This window comes from Podarcis raffonei, chromosome 8 (genome assembly GCF_027172205.1).
Source record: "Podarcis raffonei isolate rPodRaf1 chromosome 8, rPodRaf1.pri, whole genome shotgun sequence".
NCBI classification, from domain to species: domain Eukaryota; kingdom Metazoa; phylum Chordata; class Lepidosauria; order Squamata; family Lacertidae; genus Podarcis; species Podarcis raffonei.
Genome location: NC_070609.1, coordinates 67,453,546 through 67,477,718, shown reverse-complemented (window position 1 = coordinate 67,477,718; position 24,173 = coordinate 67,453,546). Strand labels below are relative to the sequence as shown.

Sequence of the window (24,173 nt, the reverse complement as noted above, 5' to 3'; positions counted from 1 at the left end):
ATGACACCAGGATGAGTTGGAACAAAGGCAGAATAAAACCCTCCAATGAATAAAAGTTCTAGACCTCATGGCATTCATTACCCACTCAATCTGGGATACGGATGAGATGATTTCCAGCACTGTTATTGCGCCTCCAGTTGGCTCTGTCTGCTCCTCCTGAATTTTGGTTTAACTTGCAGAATTTCTATTAAAAAATAATTCCAGAAAAGAAGTACAGTGGTACTTCCAGTTGCGAATGGGGTCCATTCCGGAGGTCCAGCCAGATCCTGAGGTTTTTGCAACCAGAGGAGTAGAGGTAGACTGCTTCTGCGCATGCACGTGCGGCGAAACACTTCCAGGTTTGCCGCTTTCGCAACCCGAAGTTTACGTTATCCGAGGGTAACGTAAGCTGAGGTGCTACTGTATGCGGCCAAAGGGAAAGTGCACATTGATTAAGTAGTGGACAAAAACAATCTTGATGCAACTGTACATTTCCGAGCACAATTCAAAGTGTTGGTGCTGACCTTTAAAGCCCTAAATGCCCTTGGTCCAGTATACCTGAAGGAGCATCTCCACCCCCATATATATATATATATATATGGAATGTGAATAAGTGAAGGTAAGTTTGAAAAAGTGAGAACCCAGGAGAAACTGAAAATATTAGATTTGCCCTTCCCTGGAGAATTTGCTTGACACTTCCTACCCGCAAACTTTGTTTCAGGTGTCATCTTATTGTGCAGTTTGGTTCTCGTTGCTATGTGGCTGGCCTTTTTTGTTCCTCATCCTGAAATCATCCTTAGGAGCACTGCCAGTGCAGAGCAAGTGCTAGGAATGCAGAAGTTCCTGGGTCCCGTCCCTTGGCAATTGTTGATGGGAACAGCACATGATTCCAGAGCTCCGAAGCTTGCAGTAGCTGTCCATTTGCTACCAGGCCAGGTTCCCAGAACAGGAACTTAAGAAGCAGCCTTACACTGAGTCAAACCATTGATTCATCTAGCTAAATACTTTCTGCACTGACTGGCAGCGCCTCTCCAGAGTTTCGGCCAAGATTTTTCCCCAGTCCTACCTGGAGATGCTGGGGATTGAACCTGGGGCCTTCTAGATTCAAAGCAGATACTCTTACCACTGAGCTACTGTGCTCCAACACTGAGCCTCCATACCCACCAACATTTCTCCCATGAAAATAGGGACGTCCTAAATAATAATAAAATAATAATAATAATAATAATAATAATAATAATAATGATGATGATGATGATGATGATGTTATTATTTATATGCCAGCCATCTGACTGGGGTGCCTCAACCACTCTGGGCAGCTTCCAACATATATAAAAACATAATAAAACATTAAACATTAAAAAAATTTCCCTATACAGGGCTGCCTTCAGATGGCTTCTAAAGGTTGTATAGTTACTTCTTTCCTTGGCTCGGAGGTTGCATAACTCCATACCCTTCAACATTTCTCCTATGAAAATAGGGATGTTCTAAGGAAAAGTGGGACATTCCAGGATCAAATCAGAAACTGGGACAACTTCTGTAAATCCCGGAGTGTCCCCGGAAAATAAGGACACTTGGAGTTTCTGAACCTCATACCATCCCCATTAACCCCAGGAACTCACTCTCAGCTCAATAAATAACCCATACTAGAAGATAAACTTGTGTTTGTTTCTGCTTCTGCCATAAACCCATCAAAATGCTTCAACCGGAACACCTCAAGTTCCAGTTTCAAGAGATTGTGACGTCCCTGGGGCAGTTGTGTTTTCTCTAACTGCTCTGCATGGACACTTACCCTACCTTCCGTTGACATTTGACCTTGTGGGTGGAGCATGGGGAGCCGCCTGAATACAGAAGCTCTTCTCTGCACCTCTGGAAGTTATTATGAAGAAACACAAGATGGATGGTGTCAACAGGATAAGGCTTCCTGGTCACCAAATGTCAGCAGGGCAACAATGCAGCCGAACAGGAAATGCAAAAGGTCAGGTTACGCATGGCAGTGGGTTCCAGGTGCTCATAAAACCATCGTTCCTCAGGAGTGAACACACACAGTTTCCACAAGATGAAGGTCTTCCAGAGCACGGTAAGAATTCTCCCATCATTTCCTAAACCCAAAGCAGCATGTTGACTTTCCACTTTTCAGCATTAGTACTGTGTTGAGATAGACAATTATGTACAACATTAACCATCCATGGTAAGAGGAGTGAAAGAGAAGGCAAGCAAAATATCAAAGATGGGGATGGGAAGCAGGGAATTGTCCCATTTTTTCCCTTCTGTCGTGATACTATAACTCAACATCCATTGGTCAGAATGAGAGGTCCACTTCCTGGAAAATTCAGCAGATCTCTCCTTCCATCTACGCTGTGTTAATTCTTCTTCTTATCTGTTGTCTTCCTTCAGCTCCTTGGGGTGCTCTTGGCTCTGTCCCTCACAGGTAAGTGTCCACAGCCCCCTTGTGAGGTTTTGATCCAGCCATTGGGGAGGGAGCAGGGAGCAGGTGTGCCTAGAGACACAGGAAGCTCCCTTATATTCGGTCAGACCACTTGTCCATCTAGTTCAGTGTTGTCCACACTAACTGGCTGCTGCTCTCCAGGGTTTGAGACTGAAATCTCTCCCAGCCCTACCTGCAGATGCTGAGGATTGAATATGGGAACATGTGTAGGCAAATAAGATGCTCTACCACTGACCTGCAGCCCTTGATCTAATGCATAACATGGTTAGACCACAAAAATATTAGACTAGGCCAAAAATATGCCTCAGCCTGCATGTCGAAAGGGGACTCTAATCACTCAGTCTTCATAACAGTGGATGACCATCCCTTTATTAATACAGAAACTTCAGAGGAAATGTAAAAGGTAAGGTAAAGGTAAAGGGCCCCTGGACAGTTAAGTCCAGTCAAAGGCGACTATGGGGTGTGGCGCTCACCTCGCTTTCAGGCTGAGGGAGCCGGCGTTTGTCCACAGACAGCTTTCCGGGTCATGTGGCCATCATGACTAAACCACTTCTGGCACAATGGAACACTGTGATGGAAACCTTCCCGCCGCAGTGATACCTATTTATCTCCTTGCACTGTAGCGCTTTTGAACTGCTAGGTTGGCAGGAACTTGGACAGAGCAATGGTAGCTCACCCCGTCACGGGGATTCGAACCACCAACCTTCTGATCAGCAAGCCCAAGAGGCTCAGTGGTTTAGACCACAGTGCCACCCGTGTCCCTCTTGAAAATGTACCTCTGGTTCGACTATAAGCTAAATGTTCAAGTTCTGGGAGGAACTATTTGTTGACTGATTTTTTTATTATTGCAAATTTATTAAGGAACATGTGAAGTGGGGAGGAAGGGGGACAGAATAAAAACAAAATGGTCACCTCACATTCCCTCCCCCCCCCCGCCAGAGCCAAGTTCTGAGCATGGGAAAATCCACCAGAAATGTTGTTGAGGGGAAGACATTGAGGTGCAGTTGTGGTGGGCCGAAGCCACGGAGCCCCCACCTCAAATCTTGATTGAGCCATTCATAGTCTTCACTGAGAGACCCTGGACCACTCAACAGCTCTCTGTCCATGAGTGCTGCCCCTTAGGCAATACTGGGTGAGATAGACCATCTTGGTATTAAAAAGAGAAGGAGGAGAAGGAGAAGAAGGAAAGGGAAAGTTTTCCTCCCATTGCAAATATATTATTATTACTATTATTATTATTATTATTATTCTATCCCATCTTTCCTCCTAGGAGCTCAAAGTGGCATCCATGGTCCTCCCTTCCACCCAATTTTATATTCACACCAACCCGGTGAGATAGGTCAGGCTGAGAGGCTGTGGCTGACCTAAGGTCACCTTATGAGCTTCATGGCCAAGTGGCAATTTGAACCCTGGCCTCCCAGGTCCTAGTATTTCCCTTCATCCATCAAAGGGGTAAAGGGTTAAAGACCAGCCTTTCAGTTCCCATCTCCCCACCTGCAGTTTACTTCAGAAAAGCCCTCTCTGCAATGACTAGTTGTGCACATGAAGTCTCATCTAGTTAAGCCCCAGGTTTCTGCATCACTTCTGGTCTAAACTGGTGGTAACCTGCTGTTTCTTTTCTTTAGGTGCTCAGGAGGTTAAACAACCCCCTGCAAAAGGTCAGTAATTTTCCTTTTCTCTTTCTGTTCCTCGGCTACAGACACAGATGCACAAACCGGATAGTTCAAGCTCCTCTTGTATTGGGGAACTGGAGCTTGAGACATCCTGGGAGAGGGGTGGGGTGGATGTGGTTTTTCAGAAGTGCTTCTGGCTGGTGGGCTGGTGGGTGGGTTCATTTCTTTCTTTGCTATTTTATTTTCAATATTTACGAATATCTCCCAAAAACCTTTCTGGTCTATAGTTAAAAAAAAAATTATTCTAACTTTAAATGATCATTCTAATTTGTAAATTTAAAAATTACTTATATTAAGAGAATATTGGTATTTTATTGGTAATGTGCATTTTATATTTTATGTAATCTGCTTAGAGGTTTCGATAATTAAGCGTATATAAGGTAAAGGTAAAGGGACCCCTGACCATTAGGTCCAGTCGTGACCGACTTTGGGGTTGCGGCGCTCATCTCGCTTTATTGGCCAAGGGAGCTGGCGTACAGCTTCCGGGACATGTGGCCAGCATGACTAAGCCACTTCTGGTGAACCAGAACAGCACATGGAAACGGCGTTTACCTTCCCACAGTACCTATTTATCTACTTGCACTTTGACGTGCTTTTGAACTGCTAGGTTGGCAGGAGCAGGGACCGAGCAACGGGAGCTCACCCCATTGTGGGGATTCGAACCGCCGACCTTCTGATCGGCAAGTCCTAGGCTCTGTGGTTTAACCCACAGCGCCGGCTTAATTATCGAAACCTCTAAGCAGATTACATAAAATATAAAATGCACATTACCAATAAAATCACTCTCACACACACAAGTTAGCTTAAAACTTTTCAAAATAAAATATGCTGGTTAAAAATATTTTTATTTTGAAAATTATGCAGGTTTAAAAATTATGCATTATAAATTACATATTGAAACTCATGTTTGGGTAGACTTAAATTCAATATGTGTCCAGTGGGAGGAAAGGAGAAAGAAGGACAGATGAAAGCCTCTGCCTGCATTTCTGTGCCCCCTAACCTGCCACCAACTCCATGTTTAAGTAGGGTTTCAATCTCTGATTAAACATGCAGTTCCTCATGTCCTGGATCATGCCGGGTGGATTCAACCCACTGTGCTGCGATCTGCCTCAACCCACTCTGAGGAAATTCCAAATGATTTGGGATCTGGGGTTTGTTGTGAGCCAAGTGCCTGGTGCTAATATAGAAGAGCTCTGCTGGGTCCCATCTAGAGCAGTATCCTGTTCCCACAGTGGCCAAATGGATGCCTCTCGGAAGTCCAAAAGCAGGACCAGAGTGAGGCAGTAGCTCTCCCCGCTTGCGATTCCAGGCAGCTGATATTCCAACGCATATACAGTCTCCAACAGTGGAGGCAGAACTTCATCATCATGTGGGAATGAAAGAAAGCACGGGTGATTTAATTTGAGAGCTGCCCAAGCCATTAAGTGATTTACAATCGATAACATGCTGCTGTAATTTTGTGAGCTCTCTGGCAAAAACAGCTGAGTATATAGTTCTGGTGAAGGTTGGATGAGGTGATCTTTGGGGACCTTTTCTATGGGTGTGGCCAGGGGGGGCAGGAGGGCAGCTGTCCCCCATCAATACAAAACAAAACAATACAAAACAATACAAATCTGAGGTTCTGCCCCTCAACAAAAGCCTACCCCCCTAACAAAAACCTGCCCCCCCCAAAAAAATCCTGGCTATGCCCATGACCCCTTCCAAATCTACAATTCTATGATTCTATATTGCAGCATTAAAAAAAAAATAGTTGTGACTTTCCAGCATTCTTATTTCTTGAAGGGAAGACCAAAGGCACCTGCTTCCTTTGAAAGTCGGTTTTTCTTCTCTCTCTCTCTTCCCCCCCCCGCCCCCACTTCTTTTGCAGAATGCAAGACCCGTTGGTTTGACCGCGACAATCCTTCCGGGACTGGGGACTACGAACTCCTGTCCCAGTTCTGGGATGAAAATCCCCACATCATCTGCCCCCAGCCACTTGCCATTGAGGTCCAGACAGTGGACGGGATTCCGGCATCTGAGACTGGGCAGAAGTTTTCTGTGTGAGATTCCATGTCCCCTATTCTACGGGTTCCTTAGCCGGGTTCTTATCTTTGAATTTCTGCCTCTTGTGGCTGCCTTGGCCCATCCCTGACACCCTGTTCTTCCCTGTGTTCCTAACAGGAATGATGCCACCAGTGGCTTTGCTTGTATCAATGCCCAGCAAGAAAAGGGCAAGTCATGCCGTGACTATCAAGTGCGCTTCATTTGCCCGGAAGCCTACTGTCCTACTGGTGAGCATTTCCACAGTTCTGTTACCAATACCATAACTACTTGTAAGGACTGCCGTGTATTTATTTAGGGTTCTGATTCAAGGTGAATATTGGGGGCCTGTGCATACCCATAATAGACTGTTATGAGTTTTTGGGGGGAGAGTCAGTCTGGATGGTGCCCTAAGTCTCTTCCACTTATTGGGATCCTGCACCTGTGGGTACAGAATGTATACTAGCAAGTTTGCCAATCTGGTTCCTATCTCAAGGCAATGGCTTTGGCTGACTAGTTATGTACAGTGGTACCTCGGGTTTAGTACTTAATTCGTTCCGGAGGTCCGTACTTAACCTGAAACTGTTCTTAACCTGAAGCACCACTTTAGCTAATGGGGCCTCCTGCTGCTGCTGCACCGCCGGAGCACGATTTCTGTTCTCATCCTGAAGCAAAGTTCTTAACCTGAAGCACTATTTCTGGGTTAGCGGAGTCTGTAACCTGAAGCGTATGTAACCTGAAGTGTATGTAACCGGAGGTACCACTGTATCACGATTTAGCATATCCAAAGAAGTTGCTCTGTGCCATGGAACAAATGGGGGGCCTTTCCCCCCCACCCCCGACCTGGCTGGTACTTAGGAGAACAAAAGCCAGAGTTGTTGTGTGAGAGAGTGAAAAACCTGAGCCCTGAATGCTGGAAGCTGGAGGACACAGAGATATGACTTGCTCATTGCTGGGCTTTGGGGCTCCCCTAGAAACCTAATAGGAATCTGATGGGCTGTTAGTGCTATGAGCCCATCCATTCAATGCTCAGGATGTATACATGTGTAAATAAAACGTATATCCTGGAGACACCCCAGTCTCCACTGACCTTCGTTTCAAGGAGACCAAACCCCGGGTAAGCACTGGTGGAACCCAATTGGAAATTGGGGTAGCATGTAACAATATATATTGGTCCAGGGTGGGGAGGAGGCTAGAGTTCCATCAGATCCTTCTCCTTCTGTCTTGACTACAAATGGGAGTCCAAAGAATAAGACAGGTGCCTGAGCAGGGCTTAGTCAGAAGGGTAAGGTGCTTGGGCGTTGCTGTGTTATGTTCCCAAGTATTTTGCAAATGCTTGCTTGGGCACATAGCACATCTCTTCCTGGAAGCCAAGACAGAATCACATGAAAACCAAAGCCAGTCACCCAACCAAATAACCTAGAAGAAATGCCAGAAAAATATTACAGAATTGCATCATATTCAAGTATCCCTGAAATCTCCCCATGGTTGCAGGCTTAGTCCAGAATGCAAATGTTTCAAGGCTGAGGACATAGACAAAAGGAAGAGGAAATCTTCTCACGCTGCATAGTTCAACTGTGCTCCCACAAGATGTGGTGATGGCCAGCAACTTGGAAGGCTTTAAAATAGACAGATTCATGGAGGAGCAGGCTATCAATGGCTACTAGTGACAAAAATTGCCTCTGAAGACCAGTTGTTGGACATCACAAGTGGGGAGAGTGGCTGCTGCACTCTGGTCCTGATTCCAGGTTTCCCATAGGCATCTGTTTGGCCAATGTGAGAACAGGATACTGGACTAGATTGGCCAATGACCTGTTCCAGCAGGTTGTTCTTAAAGCCAGTCCAAGCAGGTGGTTGTCAGAAAGCCTTGGAAAGGTTCTCCATATTAGCATGCCCTTTTAGTGTCACACTGTCACAGCTGATTATAGAAACTTCCCTCACATCAATTAGATTAGCTCCATGCATGAGATTGTGCAGCATGGCCACTACCACCCATTTTACATTGGTACATGGTGCACAAACAAACCTAACAGCACTCCCTCAAGCCAAATATACCAATAATGTGCAGCAACCTACAGTACAGACTTCAATACCTATCATTACCAATTCAAACTCCTCAGGAGGGGATGCTTATGGAATAAATACAAAGAACTGGTTCGGGTTGGGAGATAATGTACAGGTTGAAATGTGCCACAGGTTAAAAAAAAAAACAGAGGAATCGACAAAGTGCTTTAGTAAATGGAATGTAAGCAAGCAAGCTGTGTTCTTTCTCCTTATAGCCTCCAGCTCTCCAGCAACATTGACACCAGAGACTTTACCTCCTGCTCAGACCTTTCACCCTGAACCAGAGCCAACCCCCAGTGCTGAGGGTCAGAAGGGAGGTAATAATGGAAACAGGGACGTCAAATCAACTGGTTGGGATCTGTTGCCCTTTAAGTCATCCAGCATATGACTTTGGGGAGGTGGAAAGAACTTCTGGGTGGTGATATCACCCAACTGCATCTTCTTTTGGTGGTGGACTGCACTGGACTCTCACAATATCATTTGTGATATTTGATTAATTTACAAATATAAAAACCTGGAGTAGATTAAAGTAAGTGGGCTTTCCTTCATTTGGGCACAGAGAAATGTCTTCAGCTGCCACTCCCATGTCTGCGCCCAAATTTCATTTCTGAATTCTCTCTTCAGTCCCCAGTCCCCAGGCTCCACTGGGACCAGAGACGACTTTACCTCCAGTCCAGACACCTCAGCCTGGACCAGAACAAACCACCAGTGCTGAGAGTCAGAAAGGAGGTAAGAACGGGAAAAAGATATGGCAAGGCACAGACTCATTTGGGCTCGGCTACTCTTGTGTCATGTAGAATATAGCACAGTCCTCAGTTTTGAGTTAAGATAGGAATTACTGCATAGAATCACCACCTGGTTCCATTTGCTTTGGAAGACAGACCTTACTGGGCACTTAATGTCCTTTGTGATATTTGCTTGTTGCAAATATAGATACCTTGCAGGAGAGGAGGAAAACCATCAATGGGTCAAAAATCCCCATGGAGAAATGTATGCATCTGATATGACTGTGGTTGCACCACAAGTTTCACTTCTGACATTTCTTATCAGCCCCCACTCCCCAGGCTCCATTGAGACCGGAGACAACTTTACCTCCAGTCCAGACACCTCACCTTGGACCAGAACAAACCACCATTCTGAAGGGAGGTAGGAATGGAAACAGAGGTGTCTAATCAACTGGTTGGGATCTGTTGCCATTTTAGTCATCTAGAACAGTTGTTCCTAATTAGCTAAATACTGCAGGCCCCCTGTTTTTGAAAAGCCAAGCCATGCACCCCATGCTTTTGAAATTTTTGATATCTCTATAGTAGCTTTTGTTATGTGAATGGTGCCACAGACCACCTGGGTGGGTTATGCAGACCCCCTGGGGTCCGCAGATCACCAATTGGGAACCACTGATCACACATATTGTGTGTTCCCCACATCTAAGAGGTGATTAGAATTTCTGAGAAGAGATGCCACCCAACTGCATTTTCTTTGGGTGGTAGACTGCAATGAACACCCCCAATGTCCTTTGTGATATTTGCTTAATTTACAAATATAAATGTCAAGAATGAATTGAAACAAATGGGCATTCCTTCAAGGAGGCACAGAACCCCACAGTTCAGCTACCACTCCCAAGTCTGCACCCCAAGTTTAATCTCTGAACTCTTTCTTCAGAGCCTACTCCCCAGGTTCCATTAAGACCAGAAACAACATTCCCTCCAGCCCAGACACCACACCTTGGACCAGAAGAAACCACCATTCTGAAGGGAGGTAGGAATGGAAACAGAGGTGTCTAATCAACTGGTTGGGAACTGTTTGCCATTTGAGTCACCTAGAACAATAATCTCTGAACTCTTTATTCAGCTCCCACTCCACAGGTTCCATTGAGACCAGAGACAACTTTACCTCCAGCCCAGACACCTCACCCTGGACCAGAACAAACCACCATTCTGAAGGGAGGTAGGTATGATGGAAAAGTTTGTTTTTCTGGGCAGGTTGGGTTACCAAGTGTTTTCTTTTTCTTTTTCCCTGCCCGCAAACAGTTAATGAATGGCAGCTTCTCATTGGCCGGGGTTCCAAGAGAGGGAGTTGAAAAGGAGAGGATTTGGAGAGACAGATTTTAGGTTGGGAGACAGGTTTCAGTTTGGGAGATAGGGAGTGAGAAGAGAAAGAGTTGGTTCTGGGTAGAAACATCCACTCTGAGGAATATATCAAAAGCTACAGAATGGAGTCTATGAGTTTAGTGTGAAGGACAGTGTATGGTGTCCCATGAGAGTAATAGGCCAATAATTAACTGGGAGGCTGAGGCTGAGCCAGGAGAAGTAGAAGCTGGAATGATACCATCTACTTAAGTCTCATTCCAGTCAGGAGGGGAGAGATTCTGCTACAAAAAGGGAATACTCCCAAACCAGTTAAGAGGGGTGTGGTGATCCGTTGGGTCTGTTACTTGGAGTACTTCAGCAGCAGGGTTGTCAAAGGGGTGTGTAACTGACAAGAAGTACCACCTTGTTTAAGAACCAAGGTATTAAGCGGCAACAGCTGTGCAACTGAGAAAGTACTGAAGTCAAATAACTGGAAATAAGCTGAACATTTACCCTTTAGTCTAAAAACCTGGAAGATCTACCTGAAGCGAAGTAACTGAACATAAGCAACTGAAGTTTAAAACAAGCTGTGTTTGATCAGAAGTCCATAACAACACTTAGGTTTAGTATAAATATTATTAGGTGAACGGTTTCCTGAAATAACATTATAACCAGAAGTGTCCTTTGTTTAATAAAATATTTCTTGTTTGTTTGATCAAATCCTGCCTGAGACTCCAAATCATAAAGTTTTCCCTCTCACAAGTCCCCCACTAGATAATATGGGGTTATTTGTAGAAATTGAAGTAATTAGTGTACTGTGAGATGGTTGCACTATATTTATGTGAGGGCCAGCCCAATGGCGCCAAGGGAGGAAAGTGTCATTGGGCCGTCACAGTAGGAATAGAAACAGAAATGTCTAATCAACTGGTTGGGATCTGTTGCCATTTGAGTCATCTAGAACAGTTGTTCCTAATTAGCTAAGTACTGCAGGCCCTCTGTTTTTCAAAAGTCAAGTCATGCAACCCGTGGTTTTGAAAATTTTGATATCTCTGTAGAAGTTTTTGTTATGTGAATGGTGCCACAGACCCTCTGAGCAGGTTGTACAGACTCCCTGGGGTCTGCAGATCACCAGTTGGGAACCACTGATCTAGAATATTGTGTTTTCCCCACATCTAAGAGGTGACTAGAATTACTAGGAAGAGATGCCACCCAACTGCATTTCCTTTGGGTGGTAGACTGCACTGAACACCCACAATGTCCCTTGTGTTGTTTGCTTAATTTACAAATAAAATGTCAAGAATGAATTGACACAAGTGGGTATTCCTTCAAGGAGGCACAGAACCCCACAGAGAAATGTTGTCAGCTGCTGCTCTCAAGTCTGCCCCACAAGTTTAATCTCTGAACTCTTTCTTCAGAACCCACTCCCCAGGTTCCATTGAGACCGGAGACAACTTTACCTCCAGTTCAGACGCCTCACCCTGGACCAGAAGAAACCACCATTCTGAAGGGAGGTAGGAATGGAAACAGAGGTGTCTAATCAACTGTAGGGATCTGTTTGCCATTTGAGTCATCTAGAACAATAATCTCTGAACTCTTTCTTCAGAGCCTACTCCCCAAGTTCCACTGAGACCAGAAACGACGTTCCCTCCAGCCCAGACACCTCACCCTGGACCAGAAGAAACCACCATTCTGAAGGGAGGTAGGAATGGAAACAGAGGTGTCTCATCAACTGGCTGAGATCTGTTGCCATTTGCGTCATCTAGAAGAGTAGTTCGTAATGAGCTAAATGGTGCTGGCCCTCTGTTTTTGAAAAGTCAAGCCATGCACCCCATGCTTTTGAAAATTTGGCATACCTGTAGTACTTTTGTTATGTGAATGGTGCCCGGATGCCCCGGGGTGTGTTATGCAGACCCCCCAGGGTTCTCAGATCACCAATTGGGAACCACTGATCTAGAATATTGTGTGTTCCCCACGTCTAAGAGGTGATTAGAATTTCTGGGAAGAGATGCCACCCAACTGCATTTTCTTTGGGTGGTAGACTGCACGGAACACCCACAATGTCCTTTGTGATATTTGCTTAATTAATAAATATAAATGTCAAGAATGAATTGAAGCAAGTGGGCATTCCTTCAAGGAGACAAAGCACCCCACCGTTCAGCTACTCCCAAGTCTGCACCCCAAGTTTAATCTCTGAACTCTTTCTTCAGAGCCCACTCCCCAGGTTCCATTAAGACCAGAAACAACATTCCCTCCAGCCCAGACACCTCACCTTGGACCAGAACAAACCACCAGTGCCGAAGGTCAGAAAGGAGGTAAGAGAAAGGAAAGAGGTGGCAAGGCAGAGACTTAATTTAGCTCTGTTGATGTGTAGAATATTGTGTAGAATATTGGGCAGTCCTCACTTTTGAGTTGATATAGGAATTTCTGCACAGAGGTACCACCTGGTTCCATTTTCTTTGGATGACAGGGCTTCCTGGACACTCAACATCCTTTCTGATATTTGTTTGATTTGCAAATATCAAATTTGCAAATCAAACAAATCCACCTGTCATGAGTGGAGGAAAACAGGCTGGCCTTTCATGGGTCAAAAATCCCCATGGAGAAATATATGCATCTGATACTACTAAGGCTGAACCACAAGTTTCACCTATGGCATTTTTCTTCAGCCCCCACTCCCCACGTTCCATTAAGACCATTAAGACCAGAGACTACTTTACCTCCAGCCCAGACGCCTCACCCTGGACCAGAACAAACCACCAGTGCAGGGAGTCAGAAGGGGGGTAAGAACAGGAGAAAGAGGTGGCTAATCAGACCCAGTTGGGCTCTGCTGATGTTTGCATGATCTGGACTGAATCTAGATTCAGACCTCACCATCTAGTCCAGCTTCCTGTTTTCCACCCTGACCAACCATATACCCCTGGGAAACCCACATGCCTCCCTCCCCCCAAAAGAGATATAACACAAGTTTCACCTCTAATCTTCTTCTTCAGCTCCCACTGCCCAAGCTCAATTGGGACCAGAGACAACTTTTCCTCCAGCTCAGACACCTCAACCTGGACCAGAAGAAACCACCAGTGCTGAGAGTCAAAAGGGAGGTAAGAAAGGATTTAACCTGGATCCTTCTGCATGCAAAGCAGATGATCTACCACTGAACTACAGCACTTCCTCAACCTTTGAAAGATTGATGAACTAGGAGAGGGGTCTAGATCAATGTTTGTGAGGGGCAGTTTCTCAAAAATCTTTTGGCCCAGCCCCAAGTTTCCAAATAGACACACTTAAATGGTTCAGAATTAGGTCCTTGGACCCCATTGGTGTGTTCACAGCGCATCCTCAGTTGGTACGGTATGGGTGGCAATCATTATCTACTTTGTATCCATCTCTGTAGAAAATGATGGTCATTTCAATGATGATGATGAGTCAGAGTGTGGAGAGGAAGATTTTGCATCTCTAGCACCAACCCCTGACTCAGAGCAGATTCTTACCCAAAGTCCCCAGAAAGGTAGGGATGAGCAGAGAGGAGAGACAGACAAAATAACAATTGGTAAAGGGAGGGACGCCCTTCTAATCCGTTGGTGGGCCACATGCCAGTATTGGGCAGGGCTGAATCCAGTGGTGGATGGGATCAATTTGAGTGTTAATTTGATTTGTATATTGGTTAAAAATAAAAAATACTAAATATGGTAAAATAAAAGGAGAATTCCCTAGATGCCTAGATCCAGGTTTGGGGCAAGTACTCTTTGGTGGCATAGTGCCAGCAGAGATTTAAAATCACAAAACATGCAGCCAAGTAAAGTGTGGAAATAGAGGCTGTTTAACTTTTAAAATATCCCTTTCTAAGTTGCTTCCAAAGTTCCCGACTTCCCTTAGAAAAGAAAGAGACCACGCATTTGGTAAGTTAAAAATGGTTTACTTACCAACTCATCAAAGGTCAGATTCATGTGCTTTTCTATACAGCAGCAAGAAAGACAGGCAGTATGTATAACTTATGTTTCAAAATTGTTCCAAATGATTTCTAAATTATTTCTTTAGAAAAATAATGACAGCTTGCTAAAGCCACATAGTTTAAGCTCGGAGGATCTAGCTTAAGCCTGGTAGGGTTCACACAGTGGAAGGAAAGAACCAAGGATTGATAACCTCTCAAGGTTAGGGGGAGTAACCTAGCTAAGTTTGACAGAACAGTCTACTCTATGGTCTTAACCCATTCATGCATTAAGCCTATGAGTCTGGATTTATCCCACACAGAGCTTAGTGTCTGGGGGTCACAACCACCTTCTCTGCCACCCCCTTCTTTCTCTCTGCTACCCCCTTATCTCTCTCTCTCTCTCTCTGTCACCCTCTTCTCTCCCTCTCTTTCATCTCTTTCTGTGACCCCCTCTCTCTGTCACCCCTTTCTTTCTCCCTGCCCCCAGTGGGCTACCAGAGAAGAGTCAGATCATTCTTGGCAGAGAGCTGAGCTAATCACTTTCAGAGGGCTTCCCCCCAACTCTCCTACTTACACCACTCCATTCATTTCATATATTTTTCCATTGCATTTTTTCTCACTCACTCCCCTCCCTGGCTTCACTCCAGCTGCATGAAATTAGGGTGAGGGCTGCATGGGCCCATGGTTCATGATCTAGCTCAGGATTGTCTACACTGATTGGCAGTGGCTCTCCAGGGTTTTAAGCTGGAGCTCTTTCCATCCCTACCTGGAGTTGCCAGGCATTGAACCTGGAACCTTCTGATTATTGCAAAGTTACAGCCCTTCCTCATAAAGATGTCCACAGAGATGTATGCAGCGTTAATCCTACCCAGAGTAGACCCTTTGAAACCAATGAGCATGGAGGGCTTGGATCCATTAATTTTAATGGGTCTACTTTGAGCAGGACTTAGTTGGGTGCAACCCTTAGATATAGATTTCCTGTAAGTGTAAAAGACTAGTCTACATCAGAATCTCAGCCTCCTGCAGCAACATTTCTCTTTGAACTGCAAGGCACATCTGCAAGCCCATCACAATGTGTGCATGAAAACGTGCTGTGGTTTTACTTAGGGATGATGCTTCTGCATCCTCATTCAAGTCTCTCCCTGGATTTTGGAGTTTTGGATTATGTAGCCTTTGCACAAGGAATTCTCCATCTTTTTCTTATTTTCCAAATGTTGAATGGAACCACACCATGTGCACACCTTTTGCATCAGTTTTCAGTCCCTTTTAGTTCAAATGTGGGGAACCTTTGACCCATCAGCCCCAGCAAGCATGACCAATGGCCAGGGATCATGGGAGTTGCAGTTCAGCAGCACCCAGAGGGTTAAAGGTTCCCTACTTTCTGTGTCCCTTTTCTGCCTCCCCTGCTACACGTGCACCAATAAAATAGATGTATCTGTACTTTGTGTTTTAGTTTCAGGAGATTTTTAACTTCATTGTCTTGTATTTTTGTTGTTGTTAATCCCCCAGTTTGCAATACACGCTGGTTTGACGAAGATGATCCTTCCGGAACTGGGGACTACGAATTCTTCTTTGACATCTTGGACAAGTATCCCAATGACATTTGCTCTGAACCAACAGCTATAGAGGTCCAGACATTGGATGGGACCCCAGCTTCTGAGACTGGACAGATATTTACTACGTGAGAATTTAGTATTGTGTGAAATGGGTCTTGGAAATTGGTGGGGGATTATTATTATTATTATTACTACTACTACTACTACTACTACTACTGTGTCTTGAGCTTTCATTTTGCATCCAAACTAAGGATATGAAAGAATAATAGAATAGTAGAGTTGGAAGGGATCCCAAGGGTCACCTAGTCAAGGAATCACAGCTAAAGAATCCCCGAGAGATGGCCATCTAACCTCTGTTTCAAAGCTTCCAATGAATGAGAGTCCACTACACCTCTGAATAAGCATGCACAATGTTGCACTGGCGATGTGGTTTAGTTCTTGTCGTAAAAGAAATGCAAAGCTCGACTTCAACTTTTACTTTTATTCGAATACCTGTAAATATCTTATGGCATGACTAGGCAGTCCCCTTTCATTATTGCAGTTTAAGGCGTTGAAAATGCATTGAAAACCCTATGTGATAGCACAAGAAAAGGCTATTGAGACTCTTTTTCTCTGAACAGGAATGATGCTCGCACTGGCTTTTCCTGCATCCATGCCTCCCAGGGAAAAGGCGAGCGCTGTCATGACTACCAGGTGCGATTTAGCTGCCCACTGTCTTTCTGCTCTGGTAAGTTTTTAACTGCTTTGTACTTTGAATTCTGTTGACGGAATTCTTCCTGGTTCAGTGTGTAGAACAGATAATAGAATGCAGTCAGACAAACCACAGATTGTAGGTTAAGTAACTCATGGATCATAGAGTTGGAAGAGACTGCAAGAGTCATCTAGTCCAACCCCTGCAATGCAGGATTTATTTATTTTTGCCCAGTAATAATAATAATTTATTATTTAATACCCCTCCCATCTGGCTGGGCTTCCCCAGCCACTCTGGGTGGCTTCCAACAAAATATTAAAATACCATAGTACATCAAACATTAAAAGCTTCCCTAAACAGGGGTGCCTTCAGATGTCTTCTAAAAGTCTGGTAGTTGTTGTTCTCTTTGACATCTGATGGGAGGGCATTCCACAGGGCGGGCACCACTACCAAGAAGGCCCTCTGCCTGGTTCCCTGTAACTTGGCTTCTCGCAGTGAGGGAACTGCCAGAAGGCCCTCGGCGCTGGACCTCAGTGTCCAGGTAAAATGATGGGGGTGGAGACGCTCCTTCATGAATGAAGGAGGAAGGAGAGGGGAAAAGACAAATGAATGTTTGGCTACTATACACAAAATGTAGCTCCTTCTTTGGAGAGCCTGCTCCATCACAGTGGCCTGAAACTCAGAATCTTTTCCCATAGGTGGTGAGATCCCATCCACCCCGGGACCAGAACCTGTTACACCTCCTGCCCCAACTCCCACCTTGAAACAAGTTGAAAGCAGTCCAGAAATCCCAGTGAAAGGTACGTATGCCACCCTATAGCTATTCCAAGAAATACTTGGGCTATATAACAAAAGTGTCAAAGAATCCTATCCACGTGCTGGAGAAAAAGCCCTACTCTGGATGCGATTCTTGGGAGAAGAACGAAAACGTGAAAAATTTCACATACTTTGGTAACATGAAATGGAACTACAGGAGCTGAAAGCTACATGAACTTGCTCAAATTCTGGAATTAATTTTAGGAATCTTTCTATGTCATTTGTCTGGAATCCTGGGGGAATGGAAAGCATGACAAAGTTAGCTAAAGAGCCAATAAAGAAATAGTAAAAATAATCCCATCTCCTAGCAGTGGCAGATTATATACACATTATGCAGTATACAGTCCCAAGGAAGATAGCATCTGGAGGTGGAGCTCAAAGAACAATTGCCTAAGGGATAAGCAGAGGGCCATAGCATTTCCTGGGAGGGACGACTGCATCGCATTGGTCCTCATCTTTTAGCCTCAAATTGGAATCTTCCTCCATAGGTGGTGAAATCCTATCCACACCAGGTCCAGAGCCAGTAACATCTCCTGCCCCAACTCCAACCTTGGAAGAAATTAAAGGCAGTCCAAAAATCCCAGTAAAAGGTAGGCATGCAACACTACAGCTGTCTTGAGAGATACTGGGGATACATACAGAAGTGTCAAAGGTCCTATCCACCTGCTGGAGAAAAAGCCCTTCTCTGAACGCTATTCTTGGGAGAAGACCCCAAAAGTGGATAATTTCACACACTTTGGTAACATGAAGTAGAACTACAGGAACTGAAAGCTACACAAACTTGCTCAAATTCCAGAATTTATTTTAGGAATCCTTCTACATCATTTGTCTGGAATCCCGGGAGAACGGAAAGCAGGACAAAATTAGCTAAAGAGCCAATAAAGAAATAGTAGAAATAATCCCATCTCCTAGCAGTGGCAGACTTTGGGCTTTCAAATTTCAGCAGCACTCTATGCAACACCCCAAAACATTTTTTTGAGGGGGGGGGAGCTCAACTCTCAGCTTCTGTTCTAAGTCATTGTTGTGGGACTCCCTGTTCTTGGCTCAGTGCTCAGTGTGGGTAAACCAGTTGTTCTCCCCTAAATCTGCCTTTGCTCCTAGATCTAGTCCAAATAAATAAATAAATAAATAAATAAATAAATAAATAAATACTCTTCTATGTTGTCCCAGATGATTGCTTTAACTGACAGATCACAACCATGCCTTCCTCCACATTCTGCCTTCTAGTAGACTTCTCCTTGCTCTAAGTAATAGTGGTCAGCAGTGCTCACCTGACCTGTTATCACTGGTGTTGCTGTAGTTTACTAGGAGTGACTGGCGGCAGAGAGGTTGGCATGGTGCAAATGCACCAGCAGGAACACTGGATTGGTTCCAGCAGTGCATTCTACCACAACGACCACGCTTCTGCCTTGCCACTGCTCAGAGGTCAAAGCACTGCAGCCCCACCAAGTGCTACTGGCTCTTACCTTAACATGTCAGCCTCCAAGTAAGTACCCTCTCCCACCTACCCACACACCACAACACAGCTCACCGCAGCAGGGGGGGAAACAAGGTATGTCATCAACACAGAGCCTGTTTCAAGAAATGCTCCATTTGGGACATGTGCAAGAGTCAAAAGTGGTGTCCACAGGCAGGAGAACAAGTTGTTCTCTGTGTGCAGTCTTTGGAGAAAGACCTAGAATTGGGATGGGAAACTTGTGGACCTTCCAGATTTTGCTGGACTCCCAACATCCCAGACAGTTGAACATGCTGGCTGAGGAGTATAGGAACTGAAGTCTAACAACATATAGGGGTCATAAAGTCCCACAGCCTGACCTAGAAGATAAAAAAATGGAAATTATAGATGTGTGTATAGATGTAGATATCATACAAGAGGTTCCAATTAATTTGAAAAAATAACCATAGTACTGAATTCCTAATTCAGAGGCCTTTGATTTGACTATCCTTGGATGCTGGCAAGGCACCAAGCCTTCTCCTCTTCAGATGCTTCATAAGCATTCTAAGAAACCTCCTGTCACTTTTCTTTTGGTAGAGTCTCCTTCCACTTGCAAGACCCGCTGGTTTAACGAAGACAATCCTTCGGGTGATGGGGACCAGGAACTCCTTTTTAACCTCATTCAGATGCACCCTCAGGAGATATGCAGAATGCCACTCGCGATCGAGGTCCAGACTGTGGATGGGATCCCAGCTTTGAAGGCTGGGCAACCGATTGCTGTGTGAGATGTTAAGCCTTTCTTGTATGCAATGCAATTTTTAATTGCCTAGCTGCAAAGCTGCAGAAACATAAGAAGCTTCCTTACCTTGAGTCAAACCAATTGCCCATCTTGCTCAGTATTGTAAAAACTGACTGGCAGCAGCTCTCTAGGATTGCTGGCAGGGATGTCTCCAAGTTCTCCCTGGAGATGCTGGTGACTGAGCCTGGTACCTTCAGCTTGCAAGGCAGATGCTCTACCACTGAGTTACAGCCCTGCCCCTATTTCTATGGTTACAGACTTTGCTCTGTCTCGGTACCTCCTAACATTCTGTGCACTGCAACTGAAACCTATCTGCTTCTTTCTCTGAGCAGGCATGATGTCATCACTGGCTTTTCCTGCATCAATGCTGAACAAGTGAAAGGGCAACTCTGCTACGACTACCGGGTACGGTTCACCTGTTCAGCACCCTTTTGCTCCAGTAAGTTTCTAAGCGTGCTCTTCTAATAATTATGCAGTGATAATTTGCTTTAGTTTGCAGGAATGAACGCTCTCACCTTTAGCTTATAGTATTCCCCGTACAGGTAAAGAGAAGAGAAAAAATAATGCAGCCACCATCTTCTGTCGGTCTGGTGCAGCTTGGGGTGGTGTCATAATCCCACATTTCACATAAATAGCCATATTTCAAATTAGAAAATGCAAATATCCCCACCACCAAGGAATGGCACAGATGAACAGCATTCTCTAGACTACAAGTGCATCACATTCTGAAAGCAGGTAGCTCAAACAGGTGTACTAAGACACAGATTACGTACACGTTGTGCCGTATACCGTCCTAAGGAAGGTAGCATCTGGAGATGGAAAGCAAGGAACAATTGCCTAAGGAAGAAGCAGAGGGACATAGCATTTCCTGGGAGGGATGACTCCATCACATTGGTCCTCATCCTTTAGCCTCAAATTGCAATCTGCTTTCTCCATAGGTGAGATCCCTCCCACCTCGGGACCAGAGCCTGTTACACCTCCTGCCCCAACTCCCACCTTGAAACAAGTTGAAAGCAGTCCAGAAATCCCAGTGAAAGGTACGTACGCCACCCTATAGCTATTCCAAGAAATACTTGGGCTATATAGCCAAAGTGTCAGAGATCCTATCCACGTGTGGGAGAAAAAGCCCTTCTCTGGATGCCATTCTTGGGAGAAGAACCAAAAGGTGAAAAATTCCATACACTTTGGTAACATGAAGTGGAACTACAGGAACTGAAAGCTACACAAACTTGCTCAAATTCCAGAATTAATTTTAGGAATCCTTCTACGTCATTTGTCTGGAATCCTGGGGGAATGGAAAGCAGGAAAGCAAGTTAGCTGAAGAGCCAGTAAAGAAATAGTAGAAATAATCCCATCTCCTAGCAGTAGCAGATTATATACACATTATACAGTATACAGTCCTAAGGAAGATAGCATCTGGAGGTGGAGCTCAAAGAACAATTGCCTAAGGGATAAGCAGAGGGCCATAGCATTTCCTGGGAGGGACGACTGCATCGCATTGGTCCTCATCTTTTAGCGTCAAATTGGAATCTTCCTTCATAGGTGGTGAAATCCCATCCACACCAGGTCCAGAGCCAATAACATCTCCTGCCCCAACTCCAACCTTGGAAGAAATTAAAGGCAGTCCAAAAATCCCAGTAAAAGGTAGGCATGCAACACTATCTTGAGAGATACTGGGGATACATACAGAAGTGTCAAAAGTCCTATCCATGTGCTAGAGAGAAAAGTGGTCTTGGGGTGCCATTCTTAGGAGAAGACCTAGCAGGTTTGGTAACATGAAGTGGAAAGCAAATGTGAAGGGACTGTAAACTAAAGCAAACTGAACATGCCCACAGGACTAATCTTAGAATTTTTCCTAGTTACCGGTAATCCCACCAGAATACAAGGGGAGTGGCAGGCAGGGCAAAGTTAACAAAAGATACAATAGAGGGTTGATAGAAATTATCTCATTCCCCAACATCAAGCCCTGTAGCCCAATACTCTCCAGTCTACAATCACAGTCAGAAAGCCAGAACACAGGGAGTTGAAAAACCAACTGCTGGTTAAGTCCCACATTGGATGCACTATATGTTTGGGTTGTATACTGGATTCGTCCAAATCCCAAACTGAATCAGGTCAATTCTGGGGGTCTGGGGTTGGGTTCAACCAAGTCAAGTCACAACAGCACTGGATAGCCCTGGGTTAGGCCATCTGGGAGAAAGGGCATTGAACAGGAAAACTACAGGGGGGTCTCTCTGACCAGAACATTTGCCAGTGAGCAAAGGATTCAATACTTTGAGTTGAGCAAAGGATTCAGTCATGTGGGCTGGTGCAGTCCTGTAGGGAAGGTTGAGATTTTTTGGCAGGGGAGATGCAAATTCTCCTCCTTCCTTTTTTCCCTCTCCTTCCCTTATGTTTAATTAGGGTTCTGAAAACCCTAATTAAACATTGACCCCACCCCAAATTGATTTAGTTCTGGATCTGGGGCAGGTGGTCTCCAGACTGGGTCAGGGGAGAGGCACATATCCCCTCTATATATGATCCTTGAGAAGGGGTGAAAAGGAAGAACAAAGAAAGGGATGGTGAAGGTCAAATAAATAATGGAATGTATCTTTTCCTTTAAGGCCTCCCACAGTCACACTGGTCCCCTTCCTTCAGCCTCAAACTCATAATTTTTTTCCATAGGTGGTGAGATCCAGTCCACACCAGCACCAGAGCCCGTTACACCTCCTGCTCCAACTCCCACCTTGGAGCAAGTGCAAAGCAGTCCAAATATCCCAGCAAAAGGTATGTAAGCAACACCAGTGCTGTTTCAAGAAATGGACTGTTTGGAATAAATAAGGGTAACCTATAGTATTCCCCTGATAGAGAGCAGATTGCTTTTAGGATGTTCTATACATCCCTAACCCTTTTGCCTAGAAGGAAACAGGAAACAACAGAGAAAGCAAAAAGAGCTTAAAACTAAATACAGTGGTACCTCGGGTTACGCCTCAGATTACAAACGCCTCAGATTACAAACGCTTCAGGTTACAAACTCCGATAACCTGGAAGAGTTGCCTCGAGTTGAGAACTTTGCCCCAGGATGAGAACGGAAATCGTGTACCAGCGGCACAGCGGCAGCAAGAGGCCCCATTAGCGAAAGCACGCCTCTAGTTAAGAACAGTTTCAGGTTAAGAACGGACCTCCGGAATGAATTAAGTTCGTAACTAGAGGTACCACTGTATAGGAAACTTACCAGGAGAGAGGAAATTAAGTAGGAAACTTATCGGAGGTGATTTTATTTATTCAAAGTAGGAAAAATCACAGAAGCATTTTATTTTTTTTAATGACTTGCCCTCAAAGAAATACTGGTCAATTTATCTAAATAAGAGTGGGGTTGAACAGTTAACAAAGGGACCTTTGCATTTGGACTTCCTTGAGCACAGTTGGTCAAAGCACACCATAACTGCTTCTGTATAAAAGAAAGCCCTGTGCTCCACACATTCACTATAATAGGTAACCAAAGTGGATAAAATTTGCAAACACAGGATCCCCTCCAGAGGAGATTAAGCCTGCCAAACTGCAGGTGTATAGGTTTAGTTGCTTTATATGGGGGAAGTAAAAGGCATTATCCCCCCCCCCCATAATTTCTTGGGGAAGGGATTTGTCTCTTGCTCTTTTTTACCTCAAAATAATTAAGAGCTGGCTAAGCGGCATGTATTCCTGCATATACAGTGGTACCTCAGGTTACATACGCTTCAGGTTACATACGCTTCAGGTTACAGACTCTGCTAACCCAGAAATAGTGCTTCAGGTTAAGAACTTTGCTTCAGGATGAGAACAAAAATCGTGCTCTGGTGGCGCGGCGGCAGCAGGAGGCCCCATTAGCTAAAGTGGTGCTTCAGGTTAAACACAGTTTCAGGTTAAGTACGGACCTCCAGAATGAATTAAGTACTTAACCCGAGGTACCACTGTATTTATATATTGCAGCCTCACACCAACCTTTCCATTTGGGGCTGAGTTCAAACCCCACTCAGACCAGGGTTTAAATTCCTACTTAGCCATGGAGGTTTATCCTACCTCAGAGGGTTGTCATGTGGATTAAAAAAATTAAGTGAGGAACCATGTATCAAGCCACCTTGTGCTCCTTGGGGGATAGGTATGATAGAAATGAAATAATGAAGTAAACAGCATTCATGCAAGAACATTTTCACTCCAGCCATCAACCTCTTTTCTACAGGTGACCAGAATCAACCTGGGGCAGGATTAGAGCCTGTTACCCTTCTAGCCCCAACTGCTGTCTCTCCAGAAGTGAAAACTGGGTCCCAAGTTCAAGAGCAAGGTGTGTGTGTGTGTGCGCGCGCGCAGAGAACGCCTTCCCATTGTTATCACTGTTTATTCAGCTACAACTCACATTTCTTTTTCTCCTTCAGCTTGCAAGACAAATTGGTTTGACCGGGATAATCCTTCTGGGACTGGGGACTACGAACTCCTTTCTGATATCATGGATGAAAATGAAATTGACACAATCTGTCTTGATCCAATTGCAATTGAGGTCCAGACAGTGGATGGGATCCCAGCTTCCGAGACTGGGCAACAGTTTGCTGTGTAAGATTCCATGGGATGAGTTTGGAGATGATTGGCAGAAGTTGTCTGAGCTGGCTCTTAAGTGAGCCTAGTTGGCTGTCTATAAACAATTTTCTTTGGCAGCCAAGACTCCTCCACGATGTATCTGGCAGATGTTGT

At 44.8% G+C, this 24,173-nt stretch overlaps 1 protein-coding gene across 4 annotated transcripts in view; it reads left to right on the top strand.

The window, feature by feature from the left end:
• Positions 1-1,935: 1,935 nt before the first annotated feature.
• The window catches only part of LOC128419640 (mucin-5AC-like), a 30,572-nt gene continuing 8,334 nt past the window's right edge, over positions 1,936-24,173 (top strand). For 2 of the 4 annotated variants that reach the window (XM_053400571.1, XM_053400570.1), the window contains exons 1-24: positions 1,936-2,059; positions 2,377-2,410; positions 4,054-4,086; positions 5,969-6,140; positions 6,262-6,371; positions 8,400-8,501; positions 8,809-8,913; positions 9,235-9,330; positions 9,844-9,939; positions 10,033-10,128; positions 11,666-11,761; positions 12,458-12,562; positions 13,241-13,345; positions 15,682-15,853; positions 16,349-16,455; positions 17,118-17,219; positions 17,724-17,825; positions 19,268-19,451; positions 19,802-19,908; positions 20,408-20,506; positions 21,012-21,113; positions 22,134-22,235; positions 23,668-23,769; positions 23,861-24,035. In XM_053400571.1, coding sequence (XP_053256546.1) covers positions 2,039-2,059; positions 2,377-2,410; positions 4,054-4,086; positions 5,969-6,140; positions 6,262-6,371; positions 8,400-8,501; positions 8,809-8,913; positions 9,235-9,330; positions 9,844-9,939; positions 10,033-10,128; positions 11,666-11,761; positions 12,458-12,562; positions 13,241-13,345; positions 15,682-15,853; positions 16,349-16,455; positions 17,118-17,219; positions 17,724-17,825; positions 19,268-19,451; positions 19,802-19,908; positions 20,408-20,506; positions 21,012-21,113; positions 22,134-22,235; positions 23,668-23,769; positions 23,861-24,035 — 2,525 coding nt within the window. In that variant the 5' untranslated portion in view covers positions 1,936-2,038. The remainder of the gene's footprint in view (positions 2,060-2,376; positions 2,411-4,053; positions 4,087-5,968; positions 6,141-6,261; positions 6,372-8,399; positions 8,502-8,808; positions 8,914-9,234; positions 9,331-9,843; positions 9,940-10,032; positions 10,129-11,665; positions 11,762-12,457; positions 12,563-13,240; positions 13,346-15,681; positions 15,854-16,348; positions 16,456-17,117; positions 17,220-17,723; positions 17,826-19,267; positions 19,452-19,801; positions 19,909-20,407; positions 20,507-21,011; positions 21,114-22,133; positions 22,236-23,667; positions 23,770-23,860; positions 24,036-24,173) is intronic. The other 2 variants (XM_053400573.1, XM_053400572.1) reach the window with 2 other exon arrangements.